The sequence below is a fragment of the Macrobrachium rosenbergii genome, chromosome 27 (assembly GCF_040412425.1).
Source record: "Macrobrachium rosenbergii isolate ZJJX-2024 chromosome 27, ASM4041242v1, whole genome shotgun sequence".
Lineage (NCBI taxonomy): Eukaryota > Metazoa > Arthropoda > Malacostraca > Decapoda > Palaemonidae > Macrobrachium > Macrobrachium rosenbergii.
The window spans coordinates 30,351,461-30,366,096 of NC_089767.1; the positions used below are offsets into that span (position 1 = coordinate 30,351,461).

The window sequence follows — 14,636 nt, forward strand, 5'->3', positions numbered from 1 at the left end:
TTGCAGTTTATGGAAGCTCACTGGTTAATGAACTGGTTATGTTCTTGATTCTAGTTCTCACTAAGTCACTTTAATTTATTCTGTAAGCATCACTAACCTTGTTTTTGTTGCGTTTAACAATCTTGGGGCGCTCTTTCAAAGGCTCTAAAAATATTTTTCCAAATTCTTTTACTGCATTGAACACCTTAATTACAGCATCTCGGATGCTGAGGCTTGTACAGCCCTATCTTCATTTCCATCAAGTAAATATTTGTAAGATCACTTATATTGGCAACGATTCATAATCAGTATCCATGGCTACTCTGCTCTTCATTCTCTCAATATTCTCTTTGTAACGTCTCTCATTCACCACATGATTTACACGAGACTCATGAAATCTCATGTAATTTATGCGTTTTTAACCGGAGAATTACGAACAACAATCCATTGTTCAACAATTCTCTGCAGATTTGCCGCAGCGTGGATACATTTATCTTCTCCTCAGCAGGGCATTTCTTTTCTGTGTGACCTCACCTTTCACAATGCAGACACACACGAGACCTGGTATCTGTCTTTCATTACTTGCCTGACAAACCGCCGCCCACCCCGCCCCCACCCCAACAAGCAAGACCTCTGCCTTATCGTGATTCTTGAGTCAAGCCTCTACATTTGGATCACATTTCAATACGTAGTGCCTAACATGAGCCAGCAGCGTGTTTATAAAAAAAAATGCTAGAAATCTTGTTCTCAACATTCTCGTCGTTTTGCATATATTCATTCCTCGCATAATAGGTTTTGAACGAAAGGTTCTTCATATTCTTAAAAGTTACGTTGTCAGCATGTAATGGTAATAAAATAATCATGAGCGAATTATCTTTGTACTGGATTACAACAAATTGTCGGCAGTAATTCTAAATAGCAGAAGAAACGAAATGATGTGCCAGGTAATTATCAGTCGAGCAGCTAAATTTTAAGGCTTTGGTAACACGACACCGGTATGACATTGACAGCGCGAGATTAAAAGTAGGAGTGCTATTGATTTACTTGCGTTCCATGACAAAGGATGAACGAGCGACCAACGGGAGAAGCGCAAAAGAGAGAAAGAATCGTGAATAATTGTGTGAGGATGTTCTCCGTCTCACTCTCTTCTACCAATCCGAAGTTGATCCATCACCACATACCTTTCTCATACCTCCCTTCCCCGCCCGGCAAAAATCGCTCAAAATGCAATGCAATGAACTACCATTCGCCGGACACGATGCCTCACACACTCAAACACAGCCCCTGGAGTCAGTCGATCTAAAAAAGAAACCTTAGAATGTGCAAGGTCATCTCATTCAATACACCAAACTGACTTGCGTTCGATTTTGGCGTTGCCTGTAAATACCGAGGCTAATAGTACAGAAACATCTCATGAGAAGCTGGTGCTTCCTCGGATCTTTTCCTGCTGGTTAAGGAAGATCTTATTAGGAAGTTGCGCCGACTGTTTGTTACCCTAGGGAACGGCCAAGTCTATTCATAACTACCAACCACGTCACGACCTAAGCACCCTTACCATCAGCATACGTAATGGCCGTCTTTTGAGACGGACGGCATTTAAGAGACATGTAACTGCTATTCAATCACAGCACCGCTGTAGGTATAGGGGTGCGACTGAGTTGGACAGAGTTGGTAATAAAGGTGAACAAGTTAGTAGGACCTTAAAGAGGGGTTATAAAAGGCGTAAGCCCTTGTCTATATCGTTTACCGGATGCAAGAGGTGTATATTGCAGTCTTGCTCTATTGATCTCCAACAATCTTGTAGGGCCATTGCAACCCCCATTGTCGTTGGCATGAGTGGTAGAATGGGGGAGCAGGTTTGCGCCGAAGCAACTAGTTAAAGTCGGAGTGCGCACACTCGAACGGGAGTTGTTATGGCCAATCCGCGTGCGCCGCCGATGGTAAGGGTGGTTAACGACACGCTGTGTTTCAATACATGCAATATACACCTAATTTATTTACAGGTCTTGATAATCATCGAATCTGTAATTCATACGTGAGGAAACGATGAGCTCAATACCGACGAAACGCCGTCAATTCACTGTAACGGCGTTTGAGCATTGTACCTAAAATTGACATGGGGAACGTGTTTGTGCGCACAAACGAACGAACACAGTCGTTCGGCGTAATTGTGGACTTGACGACTCAGTTCCACTACCTTGTTCAAGTGGCGGTGTCCTTGATACCCATCGTTTGGGGACAATTTGCTCATTTACACCTTTGTGATGGACTATCCATGATTTTAAGGTGAGTGTGTGCACCCGGAGTGTCCGAAACATTGTGAAAATGATTCACGTGATGAGATCTGGGCGGTTTGTTTACATTTGGTCGAAGAAGAGATAAAAGCCTGTGCTGGGCCCCCAGGTGTGATGGTGGTGGTTCTCACCTGGCCATAATGATCAGGAATGTACTCTTGTATTAATCTGTTTCGCACTGCGCCGATTCCTGCCTTCCGTGATCACACGATGCCGCAATGAATAAAGTTTTAGGGTGTCCGTGGGGCTCGTGGAAGTAAGCTTTCGACGGAAAGAAATGGATAAACATCAAAGAAACGGGAGAGAAGTACTGTACGGTACAGTGGAGGAAATGTCAAGGGTTGTGAACCAGGCCCGACGTGATTGCCGATTCAATGGCTGACGTAAGATGACCATTAAGGTTACTCGGCTCACAAAATGTTGGTACGGCCTTCCTTCACCTGTATAACGCATATCATCTCCGTTAGGAATTGGCATGTGGCATTCATGAGCACTTGAAGGGCCATGTAGCCTGTCTGCTAGCCTAGCAGGCGTACAGATACACATTTTATTTTGACTCGCCCCATTTTGCAAGGATGAAACAAAATTAAGCTGCCAATCTGAGGCTGATTTGGGTTCATATGAATATGTAGGGTTGACTTGTAGTATATGACAGGTTAATGAGGAATTTCTTGTGTACTGGTCTGTATAGGCTACAGGTTAATGATTCTTGATATTGAAGGCTGGTCAAGACCAGGATAGCATCAAATATAGCCTAGGCCTATTAGAGTTATGTTCAGTATGCGTTCTTTAGGTTAAAAGCCTGATCTTAAAGGACAGTGTAATGTGTTTTTATGGTATTAGCCTCATGCTTGCATGTTAGGAATGCTAGGTATAAGGTTATTCACCTGTGGGTCAAATGGGTATTTTTGGATGCTTGCAATGGCTAGGCAAATGACAAGACTTATGTTTGAATTAGAACTTCAGCAGGTGAAATCTTAGTGGCGTATGGTATGTTATACTGAACTAGGGATGGGTTATATCAACACAGATCGTCTGACAGGAGTAAACCAGCATGTTAGTGTTTTGTGGTAAGATTGTAAGCTTAAACCACTAAATCTAGTAGTTTTTAACATCTCTATAAGAACTTAAAGGAGGTTTTGTAGGTTGAAGTAGGTCTATGGTCAGACCTCTTAATGGTCTTGGTTACTAGCCTGTGAAGGGTTCTCATTTGTTTATCCTAATGATTATGAAGTATCTTTTAAGTAACCTTGATCTTTAATCTTTCATATGTAGGTTTTTTGCTTTTTTTTCATATCCTAGATAGTTTAGCCTAAGCTAAAAAGGGATCAAGGTAGTTTAGTTATACTGTCATTGACTTTCTTAATAGATTTTTAATGGCATGAGACCTTACATTTCCTGTGAGCTTGGGAATGGGTTTTTTGGGGACCACAGATTCTTCTTGTTTTTCCCCATTTTTCATATCCATTGCCTAGGTCTTCTTTTAAATGGACTTTGATTTGGGTTTTGGTACTTATTTGTATGTTGGGTTTTAGGAGTAGTCAGGAAGCCCAGTGACATGCCCTAGTATATGATTTTTTAACTTGGGGATTGTAGGAAACTGGGGATTGGTTAAAAATGGATAAATTAAAAGATAATCAGTAAGACTTTGTTCATTTTGGTAATCAGTAAACCCACGTAATATATGGTAGGTTATGCATAAAAATGTGGCAAGGTCAGTTACAGGGATAGATCCTAACTTATACCACTGGGTTTTGTAATGCTAGGATGTACTTTGCCATCCAGTTGGCTGCCCATGTACATACCTGCGTAGAGTGCTTTTCATCATGGAAGGAATTACAGGAAAGCATTGTAACCATAGGGACTAGGTCTTATCTTGGCAGAACCAAACCACTAGTACTAAAGTCATACTTTGAAATACTTGGTGACATCCTAACCTAACATAACTTAGGATACAGGGCTCTCTAACTGCAAAGAGGTTTCCACAGGACTCATTTAAGATTATTGCTTATGGTACCATAAGTTTTAGTAGGAGGTTGTGGTTCATAAGTAGAACTCAGTTGTAATACTATGCTTAAGATGTCAGGCTATGATTACAGTAAGCAGCTTCGTTGAGGAATTACTCTTGCAAATAGTTTCATTATACATTGTAAGGGAAAAACAGTATGCTTGACATTTTGCCTTAAGAAATTCTTTAAATTATTACAAGCCCACAGATTCTTTATGATCTAAAAGATGCAGTCTTGCATTTTTGAGGTTCAGGAATTATGGAGTGTTTGGAATTGTTTTATGAATCAGGAATTATAGAGTGTTTGGAATTGTTTTATGAATCAGGAATTATAGAGTGTTTGGAATTGTTTTATGAATTTTTAAATAGTATTGCCCTTGGATTTTGGCTGTTCAGCTTGTGATAATATTACACATGACAGCAGATGCTTAGCACAAGGGCAGCCATTTTTCAGCCAGATTGTAAAAAAATGAGAAGCACAGGAGATGTGGATACTTAACCATGAGAAATGGTGAAGTTGTAAGTAGATGAAGAAGATACAGTCCTAGTATGCAAGATGTGAAGTCAGAAAGTTAAGAAAAGAATTGAGAAAGAAGCCACTTCTGTCCTGTTTGTGCTAGCATGGTCACTCAATAGGCAGCAGATATTGTTTACATCAAATGGATACAATACTTTGAAAAATTTGTGAGCCTTGTAACACTAATTGGTAAATGCAGCTGTTGGTAATAACTCTTGTTCAAATGAGCATCAGTTGCCCTTGACATTGACTTTGCTGGAATTTGCACCTGAGTACATGAGAGGTGTTGTCCCACTGGAAGGAAATTGGTCTTGCACAAGTGACAGTTCTTGTTCAGTGAAGGAATTTAGTCTTGCATACACGACAAATGCACTAGCTCTGTGATTTTTCCCTGTTGTGAAAAGAGGAATCACAGCCATCTCTTTATCCATCAGTGATTTCTCCCCCCAAAAAGTCAGTGGCACACTGCCATGCAGGGCCGACTCTGCACATAGGCTAAACAGGCGGCTGCCTAGATGCCAGATTACAGAGGGGGTGCCAAACTACAGATTAAAAAAAATAAAATAAAATAAACTTTAAAAAAAAATAAATAAAAATATATGTATAATAAACTTGAAACACACCCTTCACTCTTGGGCTACATGACACGTTTTCTCTTCTTTAGCTGAAGAGGTTGGTTCATACCGCTTTTACGTTTGCACTGTTGTCTGGTATGACATTCTAACAAAAGTTCAGAATGTTAATAAACTTTTGCAGTCAGTAAGGCTAGCCAGCTACAGAAATAATGACTTTGCTGATGCCCAATCCTCTGCAAAAGAATGTGCGAGGAGATGAATGTGGTTGCTGCCCCAAGGCAGAAGAGACTCTGAACTACCTAAAGACAGTTTTCATATGAGGCTCCCCAATGAGCAGCTCAGTGATGCACTGAAGAGAACAGAAGTTTCTTTTTTTCAATGCTGTTGTTGATGTGGCATTTCATCACTAAGAGAGAGAGAACAGAAATGACGAGTGGCATTGCCAATAAATTTAGTGTTCTCATAAACTTCCCTGATCTGCCACCTGATGAGCTTGGGAAGCAAGCTAAAGAACTGACCAGAACCCTGACCTTTGGAGATAGGTCAGACTTAGTTGTGGAAGAAGTGATTGTGGAAATGCAGTCTTTCCAACTTGGCCCAAATGCAAAATGACAACACTTGAACTTTTGGTTTTTCTGGAGGAGAAAAATGTAAAGGTAGTATATCCCAACATGTGGATAGCTCTGAGAATCTCTGTCACCACTCCAGTGACTGTGGCATCTGCTGAGTGAAGCTTCTCAAAATTCAAGCTGATTAAAAATTACTTGAGATCTACAATGTCTCAGGAATGCCTCATTGGACTGGCATTAATAAGTATTAATCAGGAAGTGTCCAAACAGATTTCATTTGATGAAACCATAGATGCCTTTACTGGTAGGAAGTCCAGACATGTGAAGTTTTAAAGAACGTTGGAGATGTTAGTGCTATTTATCGTTTAAGATTGCCTTGTTTGCACATTGTGTTCATTGTTTTAAAGATTTTTGTTACTGAATACTATAACCAAATGGAAAGTACAAAATTTCCTTGCTCTGAAACATTTATCTTTGATTTTTACCTTTGACTGCACTGTTTTACATTGGTTTTTGGATTTTGCACCATTTTCCAGAACATTTGCACTACACCTGGAGGTGCTATTTACCTATTATTAATATAATTAATAAAATAGTTTGTATTTCTGCTACAGGTTGTTGTGTTGCAGTGTTGCATTTAAAATAAAAAATAGATGTGATATGCTGCATTTTTTTTGTGGGGAGCGGGCGGGGCAAAGTCCACTTTCACCTAGGGCACAAAATGACCTAGAGCCAGCCCTGCTGCCATGCCAGACATAACACTAGTAACATGAGGAGTGCCTGCAACTCAGGATTATTTGTAAAAACTTTCTGAATATGAAGGTTTGCTGTGGTAGTTCTTCAAGACCGAGAATTTTAAAAAGCTGAAAGATACTCGTATATCAGAACAAAGAGGGAGAGAGAGAGAGTTACAGTATTCTGTTTGGTGCACAGAGGTTTTAGCATTGTTGCAGTGGTGTGCAAGAGGACCAACAGAGCCTCTTCACTTATATGTTTGTGGCCCATTAGAAAAAAAGAAAACCTCATACATTGATGTGAAGGAGCACTGTGAGGTTTTGGCTTAAAACATATCCTGCAGAAGTTCGAGTAATTCATGAAAAAGTTACTGTTTTGAGGCATGAAGGAATTAAAAAGCTCAAAACTTACTAAATTCCAAAGTTTTGTCACTGATGAGACTTTCCTGAACTTATAGATAACAAGAAGAGCTCTTTGATGCGCAGGAGTTAAACCCTTTTTCCTGAAATCTTACATTGTAAATACAATATACAGTCTTCTGTAAATACAATCTTTAGAACAATTCCAACCGGTGCACACACTGAAGAGTAAATGCAAGTTTGTCTGCTAGTCATGAAGTACTGGCACTGCTTAGCAGGGGCTTCCAAACAGCAGCACTGAGGCAAAATGCAGTTGAGCAGAATTAACCGCTCATTTGCTAATGATAGTGATTAATAACAAAATAAATATTCAGAGAGCAGAAGGTTAGCAGTAACTTCAATTAGTGCTGAGTCAAGAACCTCTTTAAAGTGCAGTGCAGTTCACAAGTTGAATTAAAGCAAAAATAAGCTAATTCTAACATTTCCCAGCAAACATAAAAAAATCATCATAATATATTTAATTCCAATATTAGTGTCAGGGGATGCAGTACTGAAAGTGAAAGGAAACATCGTTTTAAGCTTGCCATTGTGCGTACTAAGGTGAACACATAAATACATTAAGAAATGGTAGCAATGGAAAAATGTAATGAGCTTGGAAGGCACTTATAAAGAGAAACAAAAGCTAAACAAGCAGAAATCTTTCCAAGAAGCATAATTACAGTAATAAAATATAAACATTTTAATTAAAATCAAAAGGATGGCTTGAACACTTCCCAACTCTCAAAACAAGATCCTGGATGAAGAGATTGCCAGTGTCCCTAAAATTTGGATGGGTCACAATTAGGGTGATGTCAGGTGATGGTTTTCTGCTACAAAATGGGTTTAGTTTTTAATTATTGTTTTAACTAGAAGCAGTATTGTTCATATTATGATTATGTATAAAGGAATTTGATTCAAACTAAATTAAATTTGGATAGATCATTTTTACTAGATTTTTTTAAAGAATACAGTAAAACTTTCAAAGAATTTTAAAAACTAGATATTAAGGGTGTTCTTACTCCTTGTGTTGAACATCTGTATAACTAGTTCACGAGATGATAATGGATATGGAGTACTAATTCATAGATGAAAAACATTACTATATTAGTGGAGCCTAAGGATAATGTGCTTTTACCCTAGGTTTTAATGTGATTAACTAAATTGGTGAGGAAAAAGTTGTCTGTTGTCATATAGGAACATAAAAATATTTTGATATTTTTGTAAAGTTACGCTTCACACATCCCTAAAAATTGAATAATGTCATATGTTTTATTTTTCAGAGACTTCCTCCAAACTTTTTATATATCAAAATGATAGCATAAACGTAAGAATTTAAAAATGAACAAGACTTACCCAAAAAGAAGGCCCCGTGGGAGGCCCAAAAAGAGAAAAAGTAGAGAAAGACTTCAGAAGCATAAAGAAATGAGTGAAAGAGACGATGAAGAGGAGGAAATCAAAACTGAAGGCGATGCTGTTGAGACACAGACTGAAGAAGATGCTGTCATCGTCAAAACAGAAGAAGAGACGGTGAAGGAAGATTGTAACCAGGTAGAGAACAATGCCGTTGACACTCAGACGGAAGAGGTGCCTCCCGTCATTGATGAGGAAACCAACACAGAAATTCCACTTAATGAAGATGAAAGTGCTACCAAAGAAAATGATGATAGCAGTTTTCCAAAGGAGAAAATTACTGTTGTGACTCAGATAGAGAATTGTGCGGCTACCACTCAGACTGATGATGATATCAGTTCTTTTTCTGCTCATTTTGAAAGTAACGGTGTCTTGAACTTAAAGGTAATGAGGAAGGAAATAAAGGAAGAAGTGAAAGAAGAAGAGGAGGAGGAAATTGAAGAGCCACAACCCCGTGCGTCCACGCTGCCATTTGAATCATCAGCTTCCACGTCAACTTCTCCACCTGAAGCTGTTGTTGCTCAATTAAACCAGCTACAAGAAACTGTTGTGTCTCATATATTGCAATATCAGGCTGGTGTCTTGGCTCAGTTTCAGCAGGTATGTAACTTTCTCTTCTTAGCTTCTTCATTTCACTGATTAGAATTTTTTGCTTCCATATATTTGATGTTCAGAAATAAACTTTGGTCCCACAGGGGGCTAGTGTTGTCGGTGCACCTCATGAGTTGCAATGTAGGCATTACTTAAGGGTCTTTGCAGTGTCCCTTTGGTCCCTAGCTGCAGCCCCTTTCATTCCTTTTACTGTACCTCCGTTCATATTCTCTTTCTTCCATCTTACTGTCCAGCCTCTCCTAACAGTTGATTCATAGTGCAACTGCGAGGTTTTCCTCCCGTTACACCTTTCAAACCTTTTACTGTCAATTTCTGTTTCAGCGCTGAATGACCTTAGTTGCCCCAGTGCTTGGCATATATGTCTAAAATCTATAAATCAGCCAATCAATAAACTTTAGAAGGGTCCTCCTTATATATGTTAGTTTCATCCTCTGTCAAATTAAATATGTTTATCTAAGAATTTATTGATTAAGGCAGTTTACTCTTGAACTGTTTCAATTTCCTCAACAATGATTGTAGATAACCGAACACCTGTCCTTGGCTTAACTGAAGAGTTAGGAAAGAAACCCTGCCCACTCGTTTCTCTTCTCAAATTTATGAATGGAAGAGTGTACGATGATATGGCTTTTTACATTTTGAATTACCAACAATAACCATTTCCTATTCAGTGTCTTTCATATACGCATTTTTTGTTTTATATACTGTATCATGTATATTTTGATTTATTACTGTGAGAATGGGGTGGTAGTGGGTCAGTTTTTATTATAAGATATTGCAGATGTCGATATGAAAAGGAGAAAAATGCATGAAATAATAGTTATTTTTTAATAACACCACATATATATATATATATATATATATATATATATATATATATATATATATATATATATATATATATATATATATATATATATATATATATATATATATATATATATATATATATATATATATATATATATATATATATATATATATATATATATATATATATATATATATATATATATATATATATATATATATATATATATATATATATATATATATATATATATATATATATATATATATATATATAAAAAGTATGTATGCAATATATACAGGAATTGCAATTCCATCAAGACCTTGAACATATAATTTTTATTTTATTTTGGAAACACCCATCAACAAGCCTATAGAAATATTAAGCAGTAGAGCTAAAAATGAAGGCAGGTATATTTGTATCCTTATCACTGAAATATAAACCTATGCAGCAAGTTGCAAGCGTCTAAATAGGCCTACTAGTTTCAACAGTCAAAATCCTTCCACAGAATGCTCTATAATTAACAATCTGAGAAAAAAATTTTAAATCATTCAGTCATGTTCCGGTGCATGTATGTTAAAGGGAACTCTTAAAGAGATTATCATTACCTTTTCAGAGAAATTCTTAGCCCATTGGCTACCTTCTCTGCATTATATGCGGTGAACAGCCGTAATGCAAATGCATTGCAATTGCATTGCAGCATCCGCGCTGACAATACTGCAACATATTTGCCATAGCTGCTACAGTTGGATGGATGTATACTTGATACAGTTGGATGGATGTATACCTGCAGCTGTGGGTGACTTGAGACGTTTGCGCATATCGGACTGACAAAATAAACATACCTGAAAACCATCAGACGACAAAATAAACATACCTGAAAACCAGTAAACTACTGGCCCTCTAATTTTCTGTCAGTCCACTCATCTGTATCTATATACTGTACTGTAAATGAACCATGAGGTTGTAATAATCTTTCAAAACTATGAAATACAGATAAACTTTAATGTATAAACTTATTTGGATATGTAAAACGTAAAAAGCCATTTTGTTGTACACTTCCATTTATAAGTTTGAGACAGAGAGAGAAACAAGTGGGCGGGGTTTCTTTCCTGACTCTTTAGTTAAGCCAAGGATAGGTGTTCGGATATCTACAATGAATGCTGAGGAAATTGAAAAAGTTCAAGAGTAAATTGCCTTAATCAATAAATTCTGGTACTTCATTATATTGCCCAAAATTACCGGAGGGTCTAAAACATGCTGTGCCAAAACACCAAGAGGTTACAGCTGATATATGAAAAGATATTCAAGAAAAGCTATGTGACAACGGGCTTCAAATGCTTAGTAGTTCTTCCTTGTTTGGCTGGTCTGCAGGTTGCTAACATCTTCCTCTTTATCCCTTTAGGATGACCATAGGTTAGGACAGGCTCTTTGTGGAAGGGATGAAGCAGTGCAGTAAATTTCCATATACCCTCTGTTTCTCGCCTTTTTTCTTTCCATTCTTTGAGCTAATACTATCTGTATGGTTCTGCACAAGGTATTTTTGGCTGTCCAGACTTGGGTTCCTATCAAAGTATGCAACATAGACTTTGAAATATTTGTCAAAAACATAGAAGTAAAAGTTTTTGTTAGGCTTAGAACTTTCTTTGAAATTTATGTCCAAAACATAGAAATGAAAGTTTTTGTTAAATTTCAAGAACTTTCTTAGAAATTTTTGTCCAAAACATAGAAATAAAAGTTTTTGTTAGACTTTAAGATCTTTATAATAAGGGATTTTCATGTTTGTCTGTTACTTTTAGCTACAACAACAGATGCTGTCTGAGCTCAATTCATCAAACCAGCCCCAGGTAACAGTCACTCCAATCGTCAAAAGAGAGCCAAATGGACGGAAACGTAGATCATCGTCAAAATTTGAATCAAGTGTTTCTGAGGAAGGTAAGTGGCATTTTTGAAGAAGCTGTCTTCCAATCTTTCATTCTTTTGAAGGATTATGATTAATCTGTTGTTGTCTTTCATATTGTAGATTTTAATTACTTTGTAATTTAATCCCCAAAATTAATGTATAGTGAGTAGCTGGGTTAGATGGTTTATTCTTTGTTAGGTATGTTAAGTTTGTTTTGAATAGCACACTCAAATTAAGATGTAATTGCAGACAAATGCTAACCCAAGTGTTATAGTTTCCTTAACTTTTAACATGATTAAACAAACTAGTGGAAATTTAATGCTTGGTGTATTCTTAAGGCTTTTGAGCACTATAATCTCTGTTAATTGAGGATTACTGTGATGAATGCAGTTGTCAGTACCTACCTCTCTTACCTGTTACTTCTTAGTGCACCTGGAATTTTCTCCCAGTTCCACTGCTTGGACTTCATCTCATTTATTTTCTGGATCATGTTATCCAACCGCTTCAACTCTTCCTTTTCACTGTGCATGGCTGGGAGTGTCCCAGTACTTGGTGTTATAGCCCAAACGTCATAACTCAATCAGTATATCCAAAGAGCTGCATACACATGCATCTGTTATCACACAGTACTGTTTGCTGTAGAACAATGAAAACAGCTGGATGGGACTACATTACATACACAAGCAATGGAGAATTATGACAAATTACTTTTGCAGTAAAAAATAAATTATAATACTCATAGCATGAGAATATAATCATAACCATGATTTATGAACATGCCGAGAGGAAAATGATCACCAAAAAAAAGGAAAGTGGAAAACAGTAGTAGCTTGTTACTGTAAAACTGACAAGCACAACAAATAAGTGAAATGCAATAACAGATTATTCTGAATTACTATCTTTGGTTTTTAATATATGGCTTCGTATGTTTTCCTTATCTCACACTATCTTTCTCACAATTATATTTTTCTGTGTTAAAGAATCCAGCAAAATGTATGAAGCTTGACTTGTGTGCTTATGGGTGGTTTGAATAACTTTAATAGTAAGCAGTGAAATTTCCTTTTGAATTTTACATGAGATAATAACTCTTAGAAAGGAGTGTTTTTAAGTTGTCATGCCTTTTTTCTGTCATGTAATTACATGCAGTTGCAAATTGTTTCTGGCCGGTTATGCAGAACGTGTAAGAAATCAGCCAAGTCTCTAGATTTATGGTGCATAATTTGGTTATAATTATTAAAATTAAAATTTCAGTTACCATATTTGACACATTCTATTGAGTAGCTTCCTTTTTAGTTATTGAAGTTGATGTTTGACTTAAATCTTTCAGATAACAGCAAAAATGGAGAGGTGCAGTCCAAACGTAAGCGAACAGCTTTCAGCGAAAAACAGTATGAAATCTTAGAGGTATGGATACACTCAACTTCACAGGACTTTTTTGTTATATATAAAATGGACTTCTTTTGGTCAAGATTTAACACTTTTCAGCCTTTAAATCTGGGCTTTGTATGCTTATGCGAGGCTCTCATGTCTTCGTATTGTAGTTATTGTGAATCCATTTGTAATAAGAATCTTTCAAGTGCAGCTCATTGTTTTAAGTGTATATGTTGAACTTTCAGTCATTTTCAGTCATGAGTATATTGTAGTTAGAGGTCACTGTGATGTAAAAGATGTAAAGTATTTGAAAATATAGAAGCAGTTGCTTTCAACAAGTAAAGATTAGTTTTGCCAGCCTTAAAGGGTCAGGAACAATATCTTTTGTTACATTATTTTTGTAGAAAGTTTATGTATTGCAACATATTATTTGTATGGTAACTATTTTCAGACTACTTTTCAACATAACAACTTCCCTGAACCCATAGACCAACATTGCATAGCTCTACGCATCAAAACGCCATATCGAAGCATCAAGATGTGGTTCCAGAACAGAAGAGCAAGCATCAGGAAACGCATGATGCCAAAGGAGAAGGGTAAGTTGCTGATTTGCGTAGGTCATTGCGCACCAGGTAGGTGCTCTTACAGCACAATTGTAGATCAGGAGTACAATACAAGAAAAAAAAAATATTGGTGAATCTACTTGCAGATGCAACAGTGAGTTTCCTTTGTAAATGAAAGTAGGTTAAGTGGTTTTGGAGACCCATGAGAGTTCAGTATTCAAAAAGTGAATAGTATGAGGGACTGATCAGACCTGTTTACTGAGTTTTAACCCTTTAACTTCTGAGATTTATTAAAAGGTCTCATCTTGGGTCTTGACTTACCTCCTTAGTCATAATTCTTTTGATCCTAGTTAAACATCTTGTAATAAAGATTGCGTTTCTCGTGTCATTGTGAGGAGCATTTGTGTATATTCTGTGGATAAATGGCATCATTTGATTAACAACTTGCTGGACAACTTTGAGGGGTAGACCTTCAGTAACCATCAAAATGCTGCATAGAAAGGATCTCAGTCTCATTGATAAAGTCCAGTGGCTTTTATTTGGAAATGATGATGATATTAATGGACATGAACTATCAGATAGTTCTGATAGTGACAGTAATGAATATGATGATGTTTATGATATCATAGATATAGACAGTTGTGCCTTGGTTGATTTTATGACTTCAGGTTCTATTGAGGAAATGACAAAGGAGGAAGAGAAGTTGCTAAGCACCAACAGTGGTGTAAACAAGTGACGAAAACATGGTGCAATTTATGAGTGAAAGTGCATTGCAAGTTCAGTTGGTGAAAATCAGCACTTTGAGACTTATGGGCGATAACAAAGAATTAATTTCAGTGTTGATTTCTTTTGTGGTGGTTTTCCAATATGGCACTTTTGACCACACTGGTACAG

General features: G+C 37.0%; 1 protein-coding gene across 4 annotated transcripts in view; it reads left to right on the plus strand.

Annotated features, from left to right (window-relative positions):
• The first annotated feature begins 1,833 nt into the window (after positions 1-1,833).
• The window catches only part of LOC136853529 (uncharacterized), a 39,029-nt gene continuing 26,226 nt past the window's right edge, over positions 1,834-14,636 (plus strand). For 2 of the 4 annotated variants that reach the window (XM_067129221.1, XM_067129224.1), the window contains exons 1-5: positions 1,834-2,265; positions 8,356-9,085; positions 11,705-11,840; positions 13,136-13,212; positions 13,631-13,775. In XM_067129221.1, coding sequence (XP_066985322.1) covers positions 8,414-9,085; positions 11,705-11,840; positions 13,136-13,212; positions 13,631-13,775 — 1,030 coding nt within the window. In that variant the 5' untranslated portion in view covers positions 1,834-2,265; positions 8,356-8,413. Of the gene's footprint in view, positions 2,266-2,334; positions 2,697-8,355; positions 9,086-11,704; positions 11,841-13,135; positions 13,213-13,630; positions 13,776-14,636 lie in introns of those variants that run through there. The other 2 variants (XM_067129223.1, XM_067129225.1) reach the window with 1 other exon arrangement.